Source organism: Papilio xuthus, unplaced genomic scaffold (assembly GCF_000836235.2).
Source record: "Papilio xuthus unplaced genomic scaffold, Pxut_1.1 DF829673.1, whole genome shotgun sequence".
NCBI classification, from domain to species: Eukaryota; Metazoa; Arthropoda; class Insecta; order Lepidoptera; family Papilionidae; genus Papilio; species Papilio xuthus.
Genome location: NW_013528976.1, coordinates 387,818 through 412,491, shown reverse-complemented (window position 1 = coordinate 412,491; position 24,674 = coordinate 387,818). Strand labels below are relative to the sequence as shown.

Genomic DNA, 24,674 nt, shown 5'->3' with positions numbered 1-24,674 from the left:
ATTGATACGCAAGCAAGCTTTGCAGCAAGTAAGGGAGAGATGAAATTAAGAGACTTAGATTTTATTTATCGTTCTCGTTTCTCCTTAAAATATAATGAAATCAATGATATGAAAATCTTGGTTAATTTTTGTGTTAATGTTTATCTTTTAGACAGCGTTGTCAAACGTTGTCAAATAAACTTCAATGAATCAGTTATTTAAACATTGAAACTAATATTAAAAAAACTCAACAAAGATCAACTAATTGCATGTGATGTATAAAACGGCGTTTTTTATTATTAGGGACACTAGTATTTAATTAGATTCTATTCCAAACAAGCTATTTGTTTATTCAATTTAATGGGTCTAAGACTTTACTCAGTAATTTCTTAACAAATATAATAACTTGAAACAGAATGGGAGAGAATTCGAAAGAGAACGTGCCGAACAATAAGGAAAATGATAACATCAATCAGGAACAAGAGCCTGTACTACCAGAAATGCAACCTACAATCATAAATACTCCTGAGCCTTTAGAAAAGGACTTTATAAATATTATAGAAGATATTTCAACAAATAAACAGCAAACATTGAATATAAAGTCACCTAAATCATCTTTAACATTGTGTGCTTCTAAAAATATTTTTGCATTACCAAAAACAAACACAAGTCCGCTTCGACCATTACCATCAACCTCGCATAATGCAACGACGTCAAGATTTTTTAATACGCCATGCACGACAGAAATACCAACTCTGTTTCAGCTTTGTATAACACAATTAAATAAAAGTTCAATAAGTCTCTCCGCTTACACCATTCCCAAGACGAACCAACAAACTGAAAATGCTGAAGCGAATTCTGCAGATTTATCCACTCCGGATTCACTTACTAGCGCACCACCTTCTTATTCCTTTGTATTAAGGCAAATGGATTTAAGACGTAGACCAAGACTTTTAGGTACTTTTATACCTTCGCCGTCTTTTATAGCAAAACCTCCACCACCTACTTATGCTACAGCTTTTGATATTTATGTTGATAATCCTATACCACCTCCTCCGAGAATATACAACTATGGTTTTACATCAATGCCTGTTATTTGTCCTGAATGTGGATATACTGGGATGAGTATGATTACTGCAAGAGTTACGATTTGTACACATTTATGTGCGGTGGCATTGTGTGTTTTTTGTTGTTGGTTTTGTGTGCCATTGCCCTATGTTTTGCGTTCTTGTAAAAATGTTTATCATTATTGTAGAAATTGTCGTACTTTTTTAGGAATGTATTGTCCAACTAATCCCGAAAATGTCTATTGAACTGAAAAAATAAATATTTTAATTTCTCGATTTGAGTTGTTTTGTATAGCCAATCTTCTATGTTGCGTTGTCCTGCTGAAATGGAAATTTATCACGTGACCGGAAAACTTTTTGTTGGACTTCTTATTTTTAACTTAAAATGATGAGACAAATTAACATCTATTAAGGTCTAGTTAAATTGTGTTAATGTACAACATTATTAATGAAAGGGAACAGTTCTTATTAGACTTTTAATAAAATAAAAATCATTTTTATTTTGTAAAAAAAACGTTTCAAGAATTGCCATCATTATGCAATTATTTGTCATAGACAAATTCTTTAGTTAACCATTGGTATAAGAAATTAAATTTTATTTGCGTTTTTTTAACACAAACTGTAATAAAGACAATTACGACGCTGTTAAACAAATTATTCTTAATACATTAGCTAAAGAATAGGTTATTTTATTGTTATTTGGTACGGTGGTCGATGTTTGAAATAAAATGTGATTTCTTTTAAGGATGCGTTCTTTCAATTACTGTTTAACTTGGATTTTCTTCATATTGTTCTGGAATGTTATAAAATTTTAAAATATTATTATACGGAAGTATAAATGTGATATTAACGTTTTACATACATAAGAATTCATAGACTTAATTAACACTATTGTTATCGTTAAAATAAAATGGCTTAACTTGAACGCCATCGCTGTCAGTACAGTTTCAGCGCCCTCTAGCGTTAATATGTCTTATTTGTAAAATTAGAAGTCACAGTTCTGCGAGTTCCGTATGTGTTGCGGAAAATACCCTTTTTGGGCGTCCGACCACATGTGTGAATTGTGAACAAAATATGGTTCAATAGTGATTTTCAGCACAAAAAACCTTTATTCGCAGTGTTCAGTATAGGGGATCGATAGGTACAGTGCGCCCGGAGCGTTGTGTGTCATCGGAAAGTCTAAAAGAGCCGTCGGAAGTCTATCTTTTTGATGTAAATACGGTCCGAATAGGTTCTGTCTGGTGCGTGTTTCGAAGTCAGCGAATAACTCTCGATTTGTTAAACTCTAGTCCTTGTTATTAGTTGTGTGCACCGCGGCGGTACAAGTCGACCTTCAGGCGATTGATTTGGGTCGCGTTTTACGGGAAAGTTCGCCTCGCTCCGTGGGTACGGCCCGCAGCATGCCGTCGTGCTGCTAAGTGGCATGGATGCGCGCTCGTGATCGTCGGCCGGCGCGGAGCGCGCGCCCGAGCTTATATAACGAGGATAGCGGCGGCATGGCCGCGAGAGTGTCGGTCGAGGGCGCAGGGCCCTCGTACGCCTCGGTGCTGAACTTCAAAGGGGGGGATAGTAATAAGGAGAACATAGAGACTTCTGAGGAGACAGTGGACGTGGTGCCGCGGCAGGATGAGGAGGAGGAGGAGGGCTTCGTGCCGGTGATGTCGCACGGACGGCGGCCGGGCAAGGGTCGTAAGGAGCGTGAGCGCAGAGCGCCGCCCCGGGCACATAAGAACCCTCAGCCCCACACTGATCCACAGCCCTCGCAGGAACAACAGCAGCAGTCGGCAGAGGATCAACCCAAGAAGTTTGTAGAGGCTCCCATACCGAAGGTCAATCCTTGGCAGGTAAGTTGCTTTAGTCTATAGATCTACAATTGTCATAATGTAGTATATGCGATTAAGTAAACTCTAAATGTACTTGACACTTGTCATGGTGACTGTCGAAGTTCATGTTTACATATATTTCTTATATATTACTTTATGAACAGTTTTTTTTATTGCAACATCATATACATGGCCAATAACCTTTATGAGTATAGTCATTTCTTACTTGGTTTCGTTGAATGTCTTAATTATATAAAGCAAAATATAATGACATATTTTTATGTTATTTCGGAGGCACTGGAAGTTCATATTACATACTATTATTTTAATAACATATACATATTATGCTAATAGTATTGCATAACATACTGCAGAAATTACACAATGATATACTTAAATAAAATGTTGCCGTAAGTGACCATTGAATGCACCTGAGTTCCCAAATTATCCCTCTCATTTTTAAGAAAAAAGTTCACTTTTAATTCTATACTGTAAATTTACTACTTATGATGAAAGTGCATGTGATGCAACCTTAAATTAAAAAAAAAAACAATTAACGCACAGGATCATTGTGGTTGACTATGACCTAGTCACCCCTAACTTGGCTAGGCTTTGAGCCTCTCAATGATGCCTAGCCTAGTATGCTGTATGCCAAAAATAAGCTGATGATGATAAGTTTATTATATATAAAGTACCTTCATTTAATTAAACAAATTCTCTTATGACAATGTTATTAGACAAAAAATGTCATACACTCTCAAATGATGTCATTTCATATATTTAATAACCACATACATATATTTTTTTTAGTTTATTTAGCTATTGTTAGGAAGAAAAACCTACCTATACTAGCGCAACAAAGCCTTACTAGGATGTCGATGTTTATATTCCCTCACTATCATTCTGACACTTGACTTGGTAATGAAAGTGCGCCATTTGTGCTAAAGGATTTAAATTACGTAAATTTTGTATACAAACAAAGTAACATAATTTAGCTCTTACTTAAATCTGCTTAGTCTTTCTACAATGAAAACTATGATTTACATAAAGAGCAAGATAAAACAATACTAATGTACATAAGATACACTACAGTTTATATAATGTTAACTATGTTTTCTTCCAGAGTATGTTCTAAATCTATGACAAATTTCATCAAGATCCATTGAGCAATACTGGAGATACCATCTAACATCCATCTAAACATTTGCATTTGTAATATTAGTAAGATTTCCATCGTAAAACTGTATTGATAATAATTTAAAAAAATAGTGTTTTGATTGAAGATAAATAAGAGTAGAGAGACTGTGAATATATTTTGTATGAGGGCAGGTCATGAATCACCCTTGTTAACCTAGCTTGCTGCGTCCCGGAGGCCTAATTTAGTCCTTTTTCCTCATAAGGAAAGGATGGGAAGTGGAAGTGGACTTTCCGGATGAGAGGATGCATGGAAGGGAGAAATATTTTCATTCTGTGCATCCTCTCCTCCGTCGATTAAAGGTAGGCAAGGCATATGCAATTGCATATGTCTATGAGCAACGGTCACTTCGCTATTCAGCGACTTCAGGTGGCCGCTTGCTCGTTTGCCACTTTATGATATAGAGAAAAAAATATCCTAGAAATCCTTTTATGTTATTGGTAACCTCCAGAAGCAATCTTGACTAACCCTGTATAGATTCATTTTTCATTTTAGATTTTCTTTCAAAATTCAAATTCACTTAATACTAGCTGTTAGTCGCGACTATGAGCTGAATTAATAAACAACATAATTAGTAGCCTATGTGTTCTTTCAGGTTATGTACTATATGTATGCCTAATTTTATTGAGATCCGTACAGCGGTTCCGGAGATACCTTCGAACATCCATCCATCTCAACATTTCATTTATTGTATATTTTAACATAAAACACAAGTTTACGTTAAATTTACGATTATGTATGTACATAATAAGTCTATTGTGTGCGCTATTCTCACAATTATTTTTTTTTTAATGTCACACAAGTAAATAATGGTCTATCCTTTTTACAGTGCATTGCTTTAGAGAATATAAAAAGGTAGTATTTATTTATCTTTGTCTATTGATTTCCACTGTTAAAAGCTTTTGCTTGCCGCTTTTCGTGTTCTTTTTTAAAAATAAGATTAGTAAATAAAATAGTAATACAATGGTAATGTCAAGTAAAGACGTCCTAAACAAAACTAAAAATTTGTTAAAAAATTTGTGGGTAGGTCATAAAAATGCAATTTAAAAAAAACATTACATATCTTTGATTTTTTAAGGCAATTTAAAGTGAATTAAATTTTAACATGTTAAACGCCACTCCGGTCACCGGTGTGCTTTTATATCTGTGGGACCCAGCTTCTGATTTAACCCTTAAACTAGATATTTTGAAGATTCGATATTACGCATCTATTTCCAGCAAAGAGGTTTTAACCGATTATTTTCTTATTTATACTACGGCATTGAACATGTTATTGCCAATTTTTTTTTGTAGGTAGCGCTACTGGAATTCTTCTTACAAGTGTTGTTTTCATATTATAAAAATAATAGGTCATCATCAACCTGCCATTGCTCTGTGCCCTGATACTCTTTCATATATCCTTGTCAGACGTGATATCTGAATTCTCGCCTTTCTTATGCATATTCTCTTTCACACAATACATACACACTTTCTTCAGACTTCCTCAACCTTTGGAGCCGTCCACATTTTACTTTATTACATTGTTACTTATTTGGTTCTCATCTCTCTGCGTAATATGAAAATTAATAAGCAAATAGCAATGATGCAAGGTTTTTGTTTAAGCTATGATATATGATAGCCTGCCTGTATAGCTTCTTTACTAATATTATAAATGCAAAAGTTTAGATGGATAGATGTTTGTTAGAATGTATCTTCAGAACGGCTGTATGGATCTTAATGAAATTTGACAGATACAGAACATAATCTGGGAGAATATTGGCTACTATTTTTTTTTAAATTCGAGAAGAGGTAGTCGATGGCGACAGCTTGTAGAAAAATATGCCTATAATATCAGTTCTAGCTGACAATGTAAAATTTATTTTTTTAGTCCAAATATGATATTGCATAATTCTTGTGTGTTACAAGATGGTACCGTATATCTGTCATATCAGCATTGTGTCAGCCCATTTTTATGTCATACTAGCTGTCGCACGCAACTCCGTCCGTGCGGAATTAATTAAAAGCTTATATGTTCCTCCAGACTATATTCTACATGTGTACAAAATTCAATAAAATCTGTTGAGCCGTTCCGGAGATACCTTCAAACAAACATCCATCTAAACATTCGCATTTATAATATTAGTAAGATATTTTAAATTTAATATATGTTTTCTATGACACATATGTTGTAAGTTTACTAAGATTTGATGACAGTTAGGAAATATAAAAAAGGCCAAGGAGATAATAATTTTGTTTATTTTAGCCAGCTTACCGTTGGTTTCAGAGACTAAAATCTCTGCGTAAAACATTTAGTCATTCCTGTCATTATATTTGATAAAAGAGAGATAAAAATATGTATAAATGGTCATTTTAATCTCAGAAACCCATGGTTAATTGGATTGTTTTCATTATCAACCTGCTCTTGTCGCTATTTAGGGTTTGAACTGTATATTTTCTTTGGCAATATATCATACAGTGTGTCAGTTTAGTTTGCACTTGACTTGATTTATCTCGCAATTCTTCAATTGTGCACATAATTGTGTAATGCGAAGTTACAATAGTCACCGCACTGATACCAAGGTATACAAAACGCTAACGGGATGAGATATAAATAAATTTGTTCAATAAAATTTTAAAAATTATAAGATTTTTTTACATGTAGTATTGTGTAGTCATTATTACTAATGATGTGGACCTTTTTGGTGAATCTATCAAGGAAGTGGGTTAGTAGCAATTATTAGATGCCAAGTAAAACAACATAATAATCTCCCTGTCTTTATCCCACTTATGTAGGGTCGGTGCATCAGGTTTCCATCCTCCAAATCTATCTATAGTCACCATCCTAATCATGTCATCTTTCACGCATCCGTATTTTCCTAGGCCTTCTCTATTGGTGTACCCCTCCATATTCATACTTAAAGTTGTTCTTTCACATGTGATTCTTCCCCCTTCAACATGCCCATAATATACCTTTTATAAGTAAATCTTAGCTAAATAAAATAGAACAAGTTAAATAAAACCATTTATTTATTTAATGTTGCCAGTGAAAACAAAATACTGCAGAGCTGCTAATAAAATCTTAATGTTTTTTTTTATATTCTTTTATCAAATTATAATTATAATAATATCAGTTATTTCCTGTTGTCCTGCCATGGTGTTTTTAGTTACCTAGTTTACGACAGGAATAAATATCATTTTTTACTTAGCTATATAAAGAGAATACATATATGATTTACATTATTCCAGTACAGTAGGACAGTAGTGCTGTCCTAGGATGGACTGCTTTTGGCTACAAGCGTCAGTATTATTGACGTTGATTTTGTGCGCCAGGCATATAAAGAATCTTACTAATATTATATTTAGAATGTTGAGATGGATAGTGTTTAGTAGAAGGTATCTCCAGAAAGGCTGCATGGATCTTGCTGAAATATGGTACTTGTAGGTACGCAAAACTTTTTATTGTATCACTGTTAATATTTTATTCACAAAACTAGTTATGTCGTCAACGCTAATAAAATTTCTATTATCATATGACCTATTGATTTATTGTGACATAACACGTGTTAATTTTTGAGGTTATTTGGTAATTGTGTGTCTGTGAATATTGTTATCTGTACGATTTCGTAATGGCGCCTGTCAGTATGCCGCGAATGGATTGCAATTTTTTTTTATTCGAGATAATGCAGATAATAATTTCCAATTTTAATTACTTGTTTTTTTTTTTTTAGTTACTCAATAATAGAATTATGAATATCTATTATAATAAGTAAGATTATTTGATTAGATAAAAAAAATGATGGCAATTAATTATTTTAATGCGGCATGGATAACTTTTTTTTTTTATTTTATAATTTTTTTTTCACGATAAACTACGAATTAATTTTTTTCTGTCCTGCTCTAAAGCGACAAATGGACAAACTGATATGTAATTTTTTTAAATATGTACATAAAATATTGCTACTGATTTCTTATCGAAGATTACAGGGCATTTTTATCATGTAATGTTTTACAATAGAATAAAACTTAGGCCTTGGTTTTTTTGTGTATTACGTATTTCTTTATCTTACTAATATTATAGATGGGAATGTTTGGATGGATGGATGTTTATTTGCAGGTATCTCCGGAACGGCTGAACGGATCTTGATGAAATTTGATGTAGGTCATAGTCTTCCACACCCTTTTTCAGGCGAGGTCGCGGACGAAAGCGCAAGCGTGCCCGTGGCCTCGCCATGATTCGTAGTAGTAACAGGGGGGTTTTGGTGGGTATCCTTCTCATCCGGAAGAGAATCCCACATAACTACCACCTACCCCCGGGGCGCGGTATATACATAAAGTATTCCCCTCTGAAAAAAGGGCAGTCTGGAAGAACACAGGCTACTTACATTTTTTTTTTAAATTTGCGCGACAGCATATTTGGGATTCCAAAATTAAAATGTAAATTTTAAGACTGTCGAAATTTGTTTTTCGTTCGAATTTTGAATTTGATTTAAAAAAAATCGTATAATGCTAGGTTTGACTACAAGGTCAATGGGCCAGCATACTTCATGTGTGGTAATGTTGCAGCGAAAGTGGAATTACGTAATTTTTGAACCAGTTCAGTGTAACCAGAACATTTTCGAAACGACGTTTTAAATGTCTGGCAAGCAAGAAATCCCACCAAAAAGGTTTTAAAAGAAGTTTTTGTGGGTAATCTATAATTAGATTCTAGTAAACCAAACCAAGGTAGCTTCAACCCAGGTCTTGCATCTCTCTCTCTCATAGTAATCGCGATATGATTATCTCAAACACAATCCTCGTAATTAAAACTTCATACTATATGTTACATTTACATGTGTGTCATGTTGTGCTTTAGTGTGCGTGCCGAAAGTTTGTTAGTAATTTTATTGCGAATCCTATGGCCACCTTCCAGCTCCATCAGAGAGGCACCATGTCATTTCTACTCAATCAGTAACTGGAAAATTTAATTTGTAAGATTTGTAGACAAACCGGGACAGGTAAAACTAAATAAAAGTTTGTAAAAATGAATTCAATGCTCTATGCTTTGGTTCTTTCTTGATATCTGTTGTGACGTATAAAACCTTCATTCATATTATCTGTGGTACGTTCTCTTTGGTTGTAATGTGACAGTTTACGATCGGTAATCTGGATTGGCGTAACTCCAATGCGTACGTCATATCGTGGTCAACGCCACCGACGACCTTGCTGTTTGAAGGGAACAAGAGATTATTTATTTTTACGTATCGTGTCCCCAACATTTAAATTCTTTGTTGTCAAGATCGTTTACCCAGGTTACTTGTGTTAGGAAGAAAATGTGCAACACTAGCCTTACTAAAATGTCGATGTTTATGTCCCTCACTAATCATTCTGACACTGGAATTGGTAACGAACACATGTCATTCGCGTCAAAGGATTCAAACTAATAATGTTTAAAATTACCAATATTATAAATGCGAATGTTTAGATGGATGGATGGATGTTTTTGATCTCAACTGATCTTAATGAAATTTGGTACAGATGTAAAACATAGTCTGGAAGAACACATAGACTACACATTAAGTTGTTTTCTTCTTGACAGCTAGTTCCCAATAAATCGTATTGTAGGCTATTTTTTTTAAAATTCCAATCGTACGAAGTCGCCATCAACATCTAATCTATCTAATTTCAATAGAATTAAGAAGCAATAGACATGAGCGTCGGTGGCTCAGTGTTCAAGCACTTGACTTGCAATCTGCAGGTCCTGGGTACGAATCCCGTCATGTACCAATGTGTTTTTCAATTTTCGATTTACATATGTACGTATCCGACGTTCTTACGGTGAAGGAAAACATCGTGATGCTGCACATATCTGAGAAGTAATTCAATGATATGTGTGAAGTCAACCCGCACTTGGCCAGCGTGGTTAACTATGGCCTAATCACCCTTTTTTTCCAGAGAGGAATGCTTTATGCATACTCCGCGCCCCGGGGGGACGCGGTAGTTATGTGGGATTCTCCTCCATAACGGAGGCATACCCACTAAACCTCTTTGTTCCTCCAACGCATAGGGACGGAGCCACGGACACGCTTTCGCTCTCGTCCGCGACCCATGGCCTAATCACCCTTAACTCAGGGTAGGCTCCGAGCCCCTCGGTGGGTACGTATAGTCAGCTGATGATGATGAAACATGTAAAGGTCGGTAAGGAATGACGATTAACAGAACGATAACAAAATAGTACAACAGACTGAAAGGTTGACTACACATCTCCCACGTTGTTAGTTAAGAATAAAGTTTGGCTTACAGCCAAAGTTAAATAATGATTGTGTTACGAAAACTAGTCTATACAAATACTTCCTAAACATGCAAATACAAGCGATGATTTAAAAAAGGAATAAAGTAACATACTGTATCTGTGATATTCAAAGGAAGAACGAATCGAATGACACCTCATTTGTCAAAATATGTTCAACTCGTTTACGATACAGAATGTTGCAATAGTAACGCCAGTAGTAAATTAAAAAAAAAACTTAATTAGTAGGCTATGTTCTGCCAGACTATGTTCTACATGTATGCCAAATTAAAGCGGGATCCATGCAGTCGTTCTGTAGATACCTTCTAACATACATATAAACATTCACATCTTCTATATATATAAAAGAAAGTGGTGTTAGTTACACTATTTATAACTCAAGAACAGCTTTACCGATATGCCTGAAAATTGGCGAAGAGGTAGCGTTAGTTGGTTAGAGCCAGGAGACGGACATAGGATACTATTTATTCATTTTTTTATTTTTTCCGATTTTATGCCTCGAAGTGCTGCTTTTTATTTAACTTACTAATATTATAAATTCGAATGTTTAGGTGGATGTGATGTGGATGGATGGATGGGTGTTTGAAGATATCTCTAGAACGGATCTCGATTAATTTTGTCATACGTATAGAACATAATCTGGAAGAACACATAGGCTACACTAATTAAGTTTTTTTTATATATCCACGCGGGCAAAAGTTAGTTTATAATATTAGTAAGATACAGCTGTGACCTTTATACTCAGACCCGATTCTACTTTGTGTGAGGGTAGGTCAAGGTTTAATCTCTAATATGAAGTTATTAATATAGTTAATAGCTCTTGCCCTCGGCTCATTTGCGCGGAATTAAAAAAGACTCTTTAGTCTATGTGTTCTTCCAGACTATGTTCTACATCTATGCCAAATTGTAGCGTGTAGCCGTTCTGGAGATATTGTTATAACAAAGATCCATCTATATACACTTTATATTAGTAAGATATTATTTTCATGTCACTCTAATAATTTCTACAGATTTAACATCTTACTAATATTATAAATGCGAATGTTTTGATAGATGTTTGCTTGAAGGTATCTCCAGAACGGCTGAACGGATCTCGATTAAATTTAGCATAGATATAGAACATAGTTAGGAAGAACTTATAGACTAGGGGGCGTCCATAAATTACGTGAGGTGTTTAAGGTGGAGGAGGGGGGGAGTCGAGTTAAATCTCATCTAATCTTATGTCTGAGAGAGGGGGGTCACTGCAAATATTATGCAGTTTTTTTCTTATTGAAACAAAAAAAGCAAAATCACGAAGCAATTTTTTTACATACGTTTACGTCAGAAACTCGCATTTTGAAAAATGTCACGTGAGATTGGGGGATGGGGAAAGGGGTTGAATAAAATCTCAAGACATCTCACCAAGGGGGGAGGGAGTTGCAAAAAATTTAAAGAAACACCTCACGTAATTTATGGATGCCCCCCTACTTATTAAGATTTTTTTAATCTCGCATGGTCGAAGTCGCAGGCGACACCTAGTATGTAATATGACTTTTGTAAGTTTATTTTAGGCGTTCATTTAAAATACGATATATTGTTTTATAAGCAAACGCTTTGGCAAGTCTCGTTCTATATCTTTCGTCTACTAGACTAGTAGATTTGTGACATTGAATCGACTAGCGGTGGCCATTTTGATTTTGTGACGTCACCTATTTATGTAATGCCGAGGAAAAGAATTGAGATGAAAGGAATATTTTGTTTATTATTTTGATGATTAGAAATTATTTGGAATATTGCAATTGACTGTACTTCATTAAAGTTATGTTACAAAATATTAATCGTGTGACTAGTTTTGTTTGTGGTTCCTTAAATGGTTAAGATGGAGCTACTAGGTTCACAGAAGATCTGACTTGACGTGATTGACAGCAGCAAGGGGTTACCAGATACCAGTAATATTAAGAATAAATGAAAGTATTGAAGAAGAAAGTATAAATTGCGTGAAAGAGGATATTTGGATCATCATCAGCTCACTATACGACCCAATTGAGGTTCTCTGAGCCTACCTTAAATCAGTGACTAGGTCGTAGTTAATGCTGGCGTAGAGCGAGTTGACTTTACACATACATTTGAATTGGATATACGTATAAAGGGACACGTAGAAATAGGAGAGTACAGTCAGCTGCATAAATGTATACATGTTTTCGAAGCTTCAGAAAGTTGTATACAAATTTGGTTTTAAAAATATATTCTCGTGTCTGTTTACATGTTCACGAATAAATGCCGAGATATTTTTCAAAAAAGTTTCTGATGTTATGTACATGTATACATTAATGCAGATGACTGTACATATTGTGATTACTAAAAGTGAAAAGGTAGAAATATGTATAATATTATAATTAAACCCCATACTCTTCCTGGTTGTACTTTCGTAGTCTTCTGGGTACAAGAAGGGGTAGATTAAACTTTCTTTTAGGAAACATTGCTCATACCAGTTTGAGTAGTGTGTCGACATTAAGAATACAGTTTTTATATCTTACTTCTTACTAATATTATAAATGCGAATGTTTAAATGGATGGATGTTAGAAGGTATCAGCAGAACGGCTGCATGGATCTCGATGAAACTTAGTATAGATGTAGAACATAGACTGGAAGAATACATAGGTTGTTTTTTTTTTAAATTCCTCGCTGCCGGAATTGCCGGTGACATATTCCTTTAAATATAATAAAATTGTCGTATTTCTATGCATCAATGAAAAATAATTAATCGTATGTTTGTCTGCAAGGTCGCGTTTGTTATGGGTAATCACCGAAACGGGTGGCGCCATTTTGACATCACTTACATGGGAAGGTGACTGATGCATGCGGACAGAATATTGGCTATTTCTTTTTCTGCTTTAACGAAGTCGATGGCTAGAGCTAGTATGTTAGTGCGTTTGTTGTAATGTTTTAGGCCTTGTTTATTAGACAAAATTATTTTGTTCACGTTTTTCAATGTCGTTTTATATCACGTATAGATTTGTTAATTTTATATTCAGTCAACTTATATAGAATGTTTCCGGTCATTATGGAAATACTGTTGTTGAACTGAAGGCTAATTTTTTTTTTAATTTTGCTCTCACGAAGTCACGGGACAATCCCCTAGTAATATTAAGTCGCATCTGAATATTGTTACTCTTTGAGATTCTTATACAAAATCATACTTTGTGCCTCTGTTTTGTGCAGTCAGAGAATTAAATTCGCTTCCCGCTTAGGAATATCCTCCAGCAAATCTTGTCACCATAAGAGATATAATTAATCATGTAAGTTGCTAATTGTAATAGTTAAAAAATATTTCACTGATGGGTATCAAATTAATTTCCTCGACTGTATCTTTGTCTATCTTACTTTTTAAAAATATTATAAATGCGAATGTTTGGATGGATGTATGTTTGTTAGAAGATATCCCCAAAACGTCTGAAAGGATCTCGATTATATTTGGCATATATGTAGAATATAGTCTGGAAGAACACGTAGGCTAGTATTTTTTTTAAACACCGCGCGGACGCGCACGGTGTCGCAGGCGACAGCTAGTTAGAGTATAAAACAGTTGGCAACATGCAATGTAGTTCAATGTGGCTATCGAATAAATACGATTAGTGATTATTTACGGCCTTGGAGACGGTGATAAAATGCGTTGGTCACACTTGTCTATACTCAACTATATAAATATGTGTTGCCCGCGACTTTGTCAGCGCGGATAAAAAAATAGCCTATGTTACTCTCGCACTCATCAGCTACCTTTCAGTGTATGTCTCGTCAAAATCGGTCCACCCGGTTCGGAGATTATCCATAAGAAACGCACACGTGTGGACATACAGAGAGAAAATTTAAAAAATTATTCTCGAAATGTGTTTTTATTTTATGCAGAAATGAAGAGTGTCGGTGGCTAAGTTAGGCATTGGATTTGTAATCTACAGGGTCCGAGGTTCGATTCTGTAATATGTTCATTCTTCTTCTTCGTCGTTACAGTCTTTTCAGACTGGTCGTGGTCAAGTATCAGTGACACGCTTCACCAGGCGCCGCCACTCCCCCTAGTCGCTGCCTTTTTAGTACACTGGTGTAGGGGGACATCTACAGCCGCTCTGATTTGGTCGGTCCACCTCACCTCAATATGTTCATACTGTGAAGGAAAACATGGTGATGCTTGAATATTTCTGGTAAGAAATTTCGATGTGGTTATTTTGCTTTAAGGCGTGAAGGGAGTGTTAACTAAGGCCTATTCGTACTCAGGACAGTGAAGTAGTGTTGACTGAGATCTACTCTTACTTAGGGCAGTGGGGGTCGTGTCGTGGCTTCAGCCTGGTCTTAGAGTGCGGTTGTGTTGAAGTCTAGTCTTACTTACACAGGGTAGTGGGGGTCGTGTTGATTGAGACCTAATCTTACTCAGGACAAACTCCAAACCCACAGAATAACGCGTGTGTAAAGTTAAAGTTCCTAATATAATTGATTTTGTTTATCTTTCGATATATTTTTATTAAATTGTTGTTAATTTCGATGCCTAAGACAAGGTTTCTATTAATTTCCTGACTTAAATCTTATCAGTTTGTGAACGGATATCGCAAATAAGATTATAATTTGCGTAATTTTCACGTGTTCACAATTAACAGTGGATTTCGACTGTCCACTCGTATATATTGTCGTCTCTATTTTCTCAAAGAGAATGAAAGGGATGGCTATAGTTATTGATATAATTGTCACTGCTGTGTAAAGCTACTGTTATAATCTTTTATTTGTAGCCTTGATTGCTTATCGACTTCTGAACCTTTTGTATCTTGTATGGATTTAAATGTGTGATTAGATTTTTAAAACTGAATTAAATAATGTAGGGTGACAAAGATTTTTTTTATAACATAAGGTGGCAAACGAGCGAGCGGCCACGTTAAATCGCTAAAATAGCGAAGTGACCGTTGCCCATAGACATACGCAATTGCATATGCGTTGCCTACCTTTAATCGACGGAAGAGAGGATGCACAGAAAGAAAATATTTTCCCTTCCCATGCATCCTCTCATCCGGTAAGTCCACTTCCACTTCCCATCCTTTCTTTATAAGAAGAGTTTGACGCCACTGTTTAATTATAATTGATTGTGCTGTTTAAGTTTTATTGATTTGTTACTATTGTCTAGTTTAGATTGTTTTTAGAGTCCCGCTGATATTTTCAACGTGTACCTATTAGCGATACTTCAAAGTAATGTTGATACATTTTAGCTCTCATGGTTGACGATTAGCGTGACTTTAAGCTTACTTACGAAGGCAATGTTTGCTGTTTCTGTTATTTATTTCTGGTTTTGTATTCAAAGGAGACAGTCCTAAAATTAACAATACCATGGTCACCCTAAACCGTGTTGTCTTGCGTTGTTATATCTCCATCGATAAAGGTGTTACTCAAGTGCACATGTCTCTTTCCAACCAATAAGTAGGTGGAAGAGAGACAGGTGATGCATATCTTACAATTAGGGTGATTGTCCCGCACTGATAATGTCGGAGACCAATACAACTAGTTATTGTAGAAGTATTGTAATGATGTAATCTTACTTCTTACTAATATTATAAATGCGAATGTTTAGATGAATGTTTGTGAGATGGTATGTCCAGAACAAGTGCATTGATCTTGATGAAATTTAGCATAGGTGTAGAACATAGTCTGGAAGAACAAATAGACTAATTAAGTTTTTTTTTAATTACGCGTGGATGGAGTCGCAGGCGACAACTAGTTATGTTACAAATTTAAATTTAGATGGATGGATGGGTGTCTGTTAGAAGATATCTGCAGAACAACTGCATGAAGCTCGCTGTAATTCGACTGTAGAACATAGTCTGGATGAACACATAGACAACTTGCAAAGTTTTTTTTTTACATAGAGAATAAAATGACGACAATATGTTTTTGTATAAATCTTTGTGCACTGCTCACCTTTTAGTGTTTTAAATTTATTTGGTGTTCATATCCAGATGGTTCTAGACCGCATCGCGTGCACGTCAGAGTCAACGACCAGTTATTGGAGGCAAAAAAATTCGGCCGCCATTTTGAAGTTACATCGCTCCGATCACGGTTATACGGTGTACAATTTGGGCCTTAAAAATCGCGGTTTTAGGTTTTATTTTTTGTCTCCGCAACGGTTATTTTTCATCAACTATATTCGATTCCTATTCGTCCGCCGAATTATATTGTATTTTAATCATACTAATATTAAAGATGTTAGGATAGATGGATGTTTGTTTGAATGTACCTCCAGAAAGACTACATGGATCTCGCTGAAATTTGGTATAGATGTAAAACATACTCTGGAAGAACAGATACGCTACTAAGAAAGTTTATTTTTAATTCCGCACGAACGGAGTTGCAGGCGAGAGCTAGTTTTTTTAATAACAATAAAATTCACGCTTGTAACCCAGAGATCACGGACTTCCAAGTAACTTGTAATTACAAGAATAAGTATATTTTTGGTCAAATTTATATTAATAACAAGGCTATCTTTGAGGCTTGATAAATAATATTTTTGGTCTCGCTGTCACCTATGAATACGGTAATAAAACGCTTATTTCATAGCCACATTTTGGTCCGATAAAAACTGAATTTATCTTTGTAAAACTTTTTGTGCATTCGACGCGCGATTACTTTAAAAGTGTCTCGGTTCCTGAATACCTGTTCTCATCTGTTTGAAATCAGAATGAGTTAAAATTTGGGTGATGTGGGCGTTGGTAGAATTGTTATCCGATTGACTTGAGTGGATAATGTTTTTGGCATGTATGACTGTTTTTATGTATGATATTGAATGTGTATGGACACAAAGGTAGGGGATGATCGAAGAAAGTATGTATGGAAGGAGTGCAAGATGTGCCGACCTTTGGGCAGCTTGATAAAGGGTGCTATTACCTTCCTGAATCAGTCGATTTTTTTTTGTGACTGAGTAGTCACTGTTTGCCTTGAAGAGGCATTTACAGCTTCACCGGGCTTGAGGTGGCCGAGCGCAGATGGCGCTTAGCCTGAACCTCGTTTGGATCAGTCGAGTGTTTACTTCGGTACATATGTCAATGCTTTTCTAACCTCCTCTAACGTCATACGGCTGATCCGATTTTGATGGATGGATGTATGTTTGTTAGAAGATATCACCAGAACGACTGAACGGATCTTGATGAATTTTGTCAGTGATGTATATACTAATATGAAAGAACACATAGGATACTAAGTTTTTTTTAATACCGCGCCATCGGAGTCACGGTCTACAATTAGGTAAGTAATATTGTTATATCGTTCTTTAAAACCTGATTGGTTATGTTTATAAAACGACTTGTTACTTTTATTACTTGACAGTTTTTATGGAGCTGTCAGTACTTAGATATTAGTATCAGTGATGTCATCAATGTAATTTGGTATTGTAAGTTAGTCATCCTTATAAAGTAGGGTGACAAGGATTTTATGTAGAAAATTCTCTTTGCACTTTTAAATATTAAATTGCAAAATGTAACCATAATTTTAATTGAAATCGTGTGTTAAAATGAGTCTCATTTATTTTATTTTTTTAATAAATCGCGTAAATCTAGTTAAAGTTATAATAATTAAGACATATTGTTGTCTTTATTTTTTCATACATAAAGAATGAGATGACAATACCCACAGTAAGTGAAGGTATTGAATGTGACAGTAAAGGCGGGAGTACCGCTTGAGCAATTTTGTGTGGTCCAAGTTATAAGATTACGTGTTATTTATTTCATAATTAAACTGCAGTATTATATGTGTTGCGGCAACATCGTCCGTGTGGATAAGTGGCCAGTTCGAACAGCGCAACCTTTTATTCGTGTATTTTTTATTTTTTTTATTCCAATTGTCACAAAGTATAATAAAGATCGATAGATTTTTTTTCAAAACTTTTTAACGAAAGATGTGAGTTCCAATTGATTGATTTAGATAGGTAGCTTATTTATTTTAGCGTAACCAAGTGGACACTAGTTCTTTGCAACCTTATAATATAAAAAAGAAATAGTTAACCATTGAATTACACATTGTCGTAACTCAATATTCTATATAACTCTTACGATGATCAATCTTGTTTAAAAGTTACATAACTAATGTCGTTTTTCACTCATGTTATCAGATGGATATGTCAGCCTTCGTAGAGATTTATCTTATTGTTTGTACTTCCTATATGATTTTGTTAAGAGTGCCGACAAATTCCTTTCGTCGGCACGGAATTAAAAAATAAAACTTTACTTTATGTGTTCTTCCTGTTCTACATCTCTGCCAAATTTCAGCGAGATCCATGCAGCCTAAGGATATACCTTCTAACAAACATCTATGATCCATCCAAGCATTCGCATTTGCAATATTAGTAAAATTTACAATACTTTAGAAACTTGTGCAGGCTTTTGGTTTTAAAAATACACACGCGTGTATTCGTCAGGAATTTGTCGAAATCGTATTCATGGTTGGAATCAAAGAAGGCATTGGAATAGGAGTTTCTGAAGCTTTCCAAATGTAAACATATTTATGCAGCTGAGTGTACAATTAGACTGGAGATGTAGCTTGTCTCTTTTGACTTGTACCACGCGTTTATTTTCGACATGTTAAACCTGTTATAAGAAAAGCCGATTTTGTTGTTCTGTAAAAATTGTCTGAACACAAAGTGTGTTTGATATATATGTAATTAATGGCCTGTTTTATAGCTTTAATTGACTATGGTTCATTGGTTTTTAAATGTAATAAAGATCGCTATACACGGACTGCTTATAGAAATGTAATAAAGTCTTAATCGTTTTTTTATTGTAAGTCAAATATGTATAATCTTTTAGAATGAAATATTGTCAAGACGATTCAATCGAACCCAAACTCAATGAGGTTGTATTCGTAGCGAAGATCCTATGAGCACCTTCCAACTGCATCATCAGATCAACTCCGTGTGATGTATGTAAACGATGATGATGTGCGACAAGTTAACCCTTTCATTTGTAACGAACATCGGGACATGACAAACTAAGAAAAGCCTTTAACACTTTTAATGCCACCGACTCGCGATGTTAGATTACTCAAGTACGTTTAAATCCAAGTGGCACTGAACGTGTTAATACCATTTGCTTATCCTTTTCATCCTTCATTTTCTCCTTTTCCTCCTATTGATAACAGATATTGTATCAATGTTTCTTTTTGAAGGTCCGCGGAGGCAGTACGGGAGTTCCGCCGCCGGCTCCCCCGTCACTTCTAGAAGAGAAAAGAACTCCGTTACAGCCGCAGCAGCAGGGCAGGGTACAGCCACCACCACCAGGTATGAACAATAATATTACGGATAGAATAGGCAATAGTATATCTTAGTATAAATGTCCAGCTCTGGTGATGCAATAAGACTAAATATGTGACAACCGACAACTATAGCTGCCTCAACGGTCAACACTATGTGTGTCGGAAGATAATTTTCATCCTCTTCCTATCCTTTTTTATTTTATAAGGTGGAAAACGAGCGAGCGGCCACATGAAGACGCCGAAATAGCGAAGTGACCGTTACCCATAAACGTACGCAATAGCAGTTACGTTGCCTGAAAGAAAGAGAATGTTTTTTCTTTCCATATATCCCCTCATCCTGAAAATCCACTTCCACTTCTCATTCTTTACCTATAAGAAAAAGGATGGGAAGGGAAATGGGACTAAAATTAGACCTCCGGTACCACATTCATCAGAGTGTAGCTGGAATGACTTCGCATTTGACGCGTGTCTTCTGTGAGATTGTGTTATTGCACCTGGCAAGGCCAATTCGTGCAAAGATGTTAAAGCGGGCTCTATCATTTTTCTTACAAGGAAAGGATGACCAGAAGTGGAATCATCTCATACGTCAGTATGTAAACGGTGATCGCTTCGTTATCTCCATGTATTTAAGTGGCCGCTTGCACTTTTGCCATATAATATTAAAAATAAATATGTAGATTGTGTATATCACAGACCTCTACATGGACAGGCTATTAAACGTAGTATTTTGTGCCTATTTGAATTTCGCTTAGGTGAGGATTCGAACTAATAAAGCTGTAATTTCCAAGTAATGACCTATCCATTTATAAAGATAAGTGAACCATATTATTAAATGTATAATAATTTTTTGTTAACAGAACCAGTCGTGGCCCTACCAGCTCCTAAACCAAGTGTCGTGAAGGCAACAAAGACTGTAAAGATTAATCAAAAGGTACGTTGAAATATATTCTTATTAAGCTTCTGCGAACACAAAAACATATGTACGTCCTTTTCATTGATGTGGAAAAAACAGAGATAGAAAAAGACAACTGATTCTTACGATTTCCTAGGAGGGATAGTGAACTATTGGCACGCGATATTATATTTTGGGTTATAGATGAAAAAATTATTTCAATCGTCAGCATAATATATGTCCCCATTGAGGGTCTTGGAGCCTACCCTAAGTTAAGGGTGATTAGGCCATAGTCAACCACGCTGACCAAGTGCCGGTTGGTTGACTTCACACACATTTTGACTTTGTCAGATATATGCAGCATCACGATGTTTTCCTTCAACGTAACGTCGGATAAATGTACATATGTAAATCGAAATGCACATTGGTACATGACGGGATTCGAACCCAGGACCTGCAGATTGCAATTCAAGTGCTTCACCCCTGAGCCACCGACGCCCATAATTCGTTCACTGTATTACGTATAATTTGAGGTGTTTCGAATATTCACAGATTCAAAATTATTTGATGGCATGTCTATGACCTTATAAATTTTTCTTCAGAAATATAATAGTTGATAAGTAAATGTTCGTAACCCCTGGCATATTGTAAATCGAACTGCACTGTAGTGATATTTGTAATATATTTTTATCTCTTTCTTTCTATTTGATAAAATAGAGACAGCGATAATTATCCAATAGACGCCAGCAACTCTATGTGCGCGGAATTAAAAAAAATCTTCTGTAGTCTATGTGTTCTTCCAGACTATGTTCTACATCTATGACAAATTTCATCACAATCTATGCAGCTTATCTGGAGATACATTCTAACAAACATCCATCTAAACATTCGCATTTATAATATTAGTAAGATATTAGACTGCAGTGGAATTTTAACTTAATAATTATTATACTTTTTTAATTAATGTTTTTTTTTTATTTCGTCCACATCGAAATTCGAATTCGATTATTCGCTCCGAATCGATTAATGTCGCCTTTGTTGTGATTGTAAAATGAAATCGAATGCAGTTTTATTTGTTTTAAATTCACCATGCAGTACCGTTATTGTAGAGTTAACAATGCTCATCTTGAAGGCGTTATTTCGTAGTCTTATATACAAAACAGCTGTCGCCCGCAACTCCGACCGAGCGATTTAAAAAAGTAGTAACCTATGTGTACTTCCAGACTGTGTTCTACATCTATGCCAAATTCAGCAAGATCCGTGCATCTGTCCTGGAGATACCTTCATCCATCCATCCATCTAAACTTATTATTAGCTGTAGCCCGTGACTCCGTTCGCACGGAATTAAAAATATTGTTAAAAAGTAACCTATGTGATCTTCCAGACTATGTACTACATATATGCCGTATTTCATCGACATCCATGCAGCTGTTCTAGAGATACCTTCTATCAAACATCCATCTAAACATTCGCAATAATGAAACCTTAGTCGGAGTTATATTATTATTTTACTTGTTAATGTATACGATAAGGTGCTCCCTGAGTGATTACTTAATGTTTCTGAGTGCGAGAACCGTATCAAATAATATTACAACAATTAATTTACCTCCAGCACGATAGCGAGTCGTATAACTAGTATTTATTTGCATTTGTGCGCCGGCGCGGAGGGGGATAGTGATGTCACATAGTTCTTTTATCGATATCGATAGTTTCTATGAGGGATTAGATTTGTTTTTAATATTTAACGACTTCGTACTTTACTCGACAAACTTTTAAGGAATCGTCTATTTGTAACAACATAAGCAAATATTCAGAAAAATATGAAAATTTTGAAGTTATTAATTTATGTTGTTTATTTCATTTATGCAACAGTAATACCTTTTATAAAAATGTTATAAAAATAAATCATTCAGCTAGTAATTAGTTTTTTTCAAATATCTTGGCGGCTCTGAACTTCACGCGAGACGCGCAGAACATAATTTTAGGTGTGTTGCGGGGGGAGGGCAGATCGTAGCGCGCCGATGACCTTGAGCCGCCAAGATATTTGAAAACTATCGACTAGATTTGTTTTGCTATCCCAACACTAGTCTAGTACCGCGCCGACCGGCGTTGTGGACGGACGTGTCCGTGCGTTTTATATTTTTGAATATAAAATATTAAATCCAGCAAGTGACCTTTAGCAATACCAGTTATAGTGCATTTAGTGATTTCAAATGGACATTGTGATTTAGTGATTTGTGCTACGAAATAATTGGAATGCAAAAGTGTTCATGGTTTGATTTTCTTATATCGTGTTTTTTTTTTGTTGAAATGCAACAGAGTTTTATTACTTAGTTTTATGGCGTAGTTTGGTTACGTTGGTTTTATAAAGAGCAAGATTATGAAACTGGCCAACGTTCGCGACTCCGTCTCTAAACCATATCGTCGTCTTTCTAATTATCTTTGATGAAATATTGATATGTTTTGAAGGGTGATTTTGGTCTTAAGATGCCATAGTTAATAGTTTATTTCTAGCTACAGACTAAAGAATGTAAGTGGTGATTGATGACCTATAATTATTAAAAAAAAAAGAATTCATGAATCGATTTATATCGTTCATATAATACTAATAAGATTTTGTTTGTTTGTGTTGAATAGTCTCGGTAACAACTGGACAGATTTGAAAAGTTCTTTCACTGTTGGAAAGTTACACTATCCCTTAGTGATATAGACTTAATTTATTCCTAGATTTAGATGAAGTTTTTTTTTCAATTCCACACAGACGTAATCTCAGGCAACTAATGTGTAGATATGGTATAGAATGCAAATAGTAATAACGTATTATATTAAAAGTTTAAAATATTATTTTTATATGTAGAATATTATATATCTACTAGCGGACCCGACAGACGTTGTCTGACAATTTGACACTGCGATGGTAGCGCCGTCTGTCGGATCCAATGTAAAACATTCCAAAATCAACAACTACTAATAAATTAAAAATTAATTAAAAAAACATTGTCCAGCTGACAAAATTGTGAATCTAAACCATTCTCAGATCCCCTTGAACACACACGAAAAATTTCATCAAAATCGGTCCAGTCGTTTGAGAGAAGTTCAGTGACATGCACACTCACAGAAGAAGTTGTATATATAAAGATGAAAAGAGTTACATCAAGATATGTAACCTTTTTCGTAAACGAGTTATATTTTTTTTAAATACGCAATTCTCTTAGTCGGATGGATTGCGCAGTAGTTTTCGTAATGTCCCAGAAAAATGTTCTCTCTTATGTTAGATAAGTATAAAAATATGCAATCCATATTAAAATACTTCTATATAAATATTAATTAAGTTGTCTGTATGTTGAGAAAAATAAATTTTATCGAGAAATCAATTTTTCTTTGTATGTCCTCTATGTTTGTTGGTAAGGCTTTGTTCCGAGTAATCTTATGTCTTTAAATGAGCAATTCTTGTATATCTTTATATATATAATTCTTCGGTGAGTGTGTATGTCAGTGAACTTCTCTCAAACGACTGGACCGATTTTGATGAAATTTTTTGTGTGTGTTCAAGGGGATCTGGGAATGGTTTAGTTTCACAATTTTGTCCGCTGGACAATGTTTTTTTTAATTGATTTTTAATTTATTAGTAGTTGTTGATTTTGGAATGTTTTACATTGGATCCGACAGACGGCGCTACCATCGCAGTGTCAAATTTTAAATAATATTCGAATTAAAGACGTGTAGACAGGACAACGTCTGTCGGGTCCGCTAGTATATATATATAATTGGAATCTCGGAATCGGCTCCAAAGATTTTCATAAAATTTAGTATATAGGGGGTTTCGGGGGCGATAAATCGATCTAGCTAGGAATCATTTTTAGAAAATGTCATTTTATTCGTGTTTTATCGATAATCAACTTAAACATAAACTTAACTTTTTCTATATCGGTAAGATCGAAAAATATTATTCATATTTCATCATTTTATTAGTAATTCGTATTTAAATATAATTTCCAAAAAACATTATTAAAAAGGAAAATACCGAGCAAAGCTCGTTCATCCAGGTGCTTGTTATGATGAAAGTATAGGCAATTATAATAATTCTGCGCTGATGGAGTCGTGGGCGATTGCTAGTCAAATATATGTTAATATAGGTGAATAATAATTATTGGTTTACCCAGAAATAGATTTCGTTGGAAGAATATGTCGCATGGCAAC

At 35.1% G+C, this 24,674-nt stretch overlaps 2 protein-coding genes across 2 annotated transcripts in view; both read left to right on the top strand.

Moving 5' to 3' along the window:
• Positions 1–189: 189 nt before the first annotated feature.
• LOC106114222 (uncharacterized) lies at positions 190–1,306 on the top strand. Its single transcript, XM_013307339.1, has one exon. The coding sequence runs from the start codon at positions 396–398 to the stop codon at positions 1,290–1,292; it is 897 nt and encodes a 298-aa protein (XP_013162793.1). The 5' UTR covers positions 190–395; the 3' UTR covers positions 1,293–1,306.
• A 735-nt stretch (positions 1,307–2,041) lies between these two features.
• The window catches only part of larp (La related protein), a 60,799-nt gene continuing 38,166 nt past the window's right edge, over positions 2,042–24,674 (top strand). Inside the window, exons 1-3 of the mRNA XM_013307392.1 lie at positions 2,042–2,890; positions 19,496–19,607; positions 20,440–20,513. Of these exons, the coding sequence (XP_013162846.1) occupies positions 2,474–2,890; positions 19,496–19,607; positions 20,440–20,513 (603 nt within the window). The 5' untranslated portion in view covers positions 2,042–2,473. The remainder of the gene's footprint in view (positions 2,891–19,495; positions 19,608–20,439; positions 20,514–24,674) is intronic.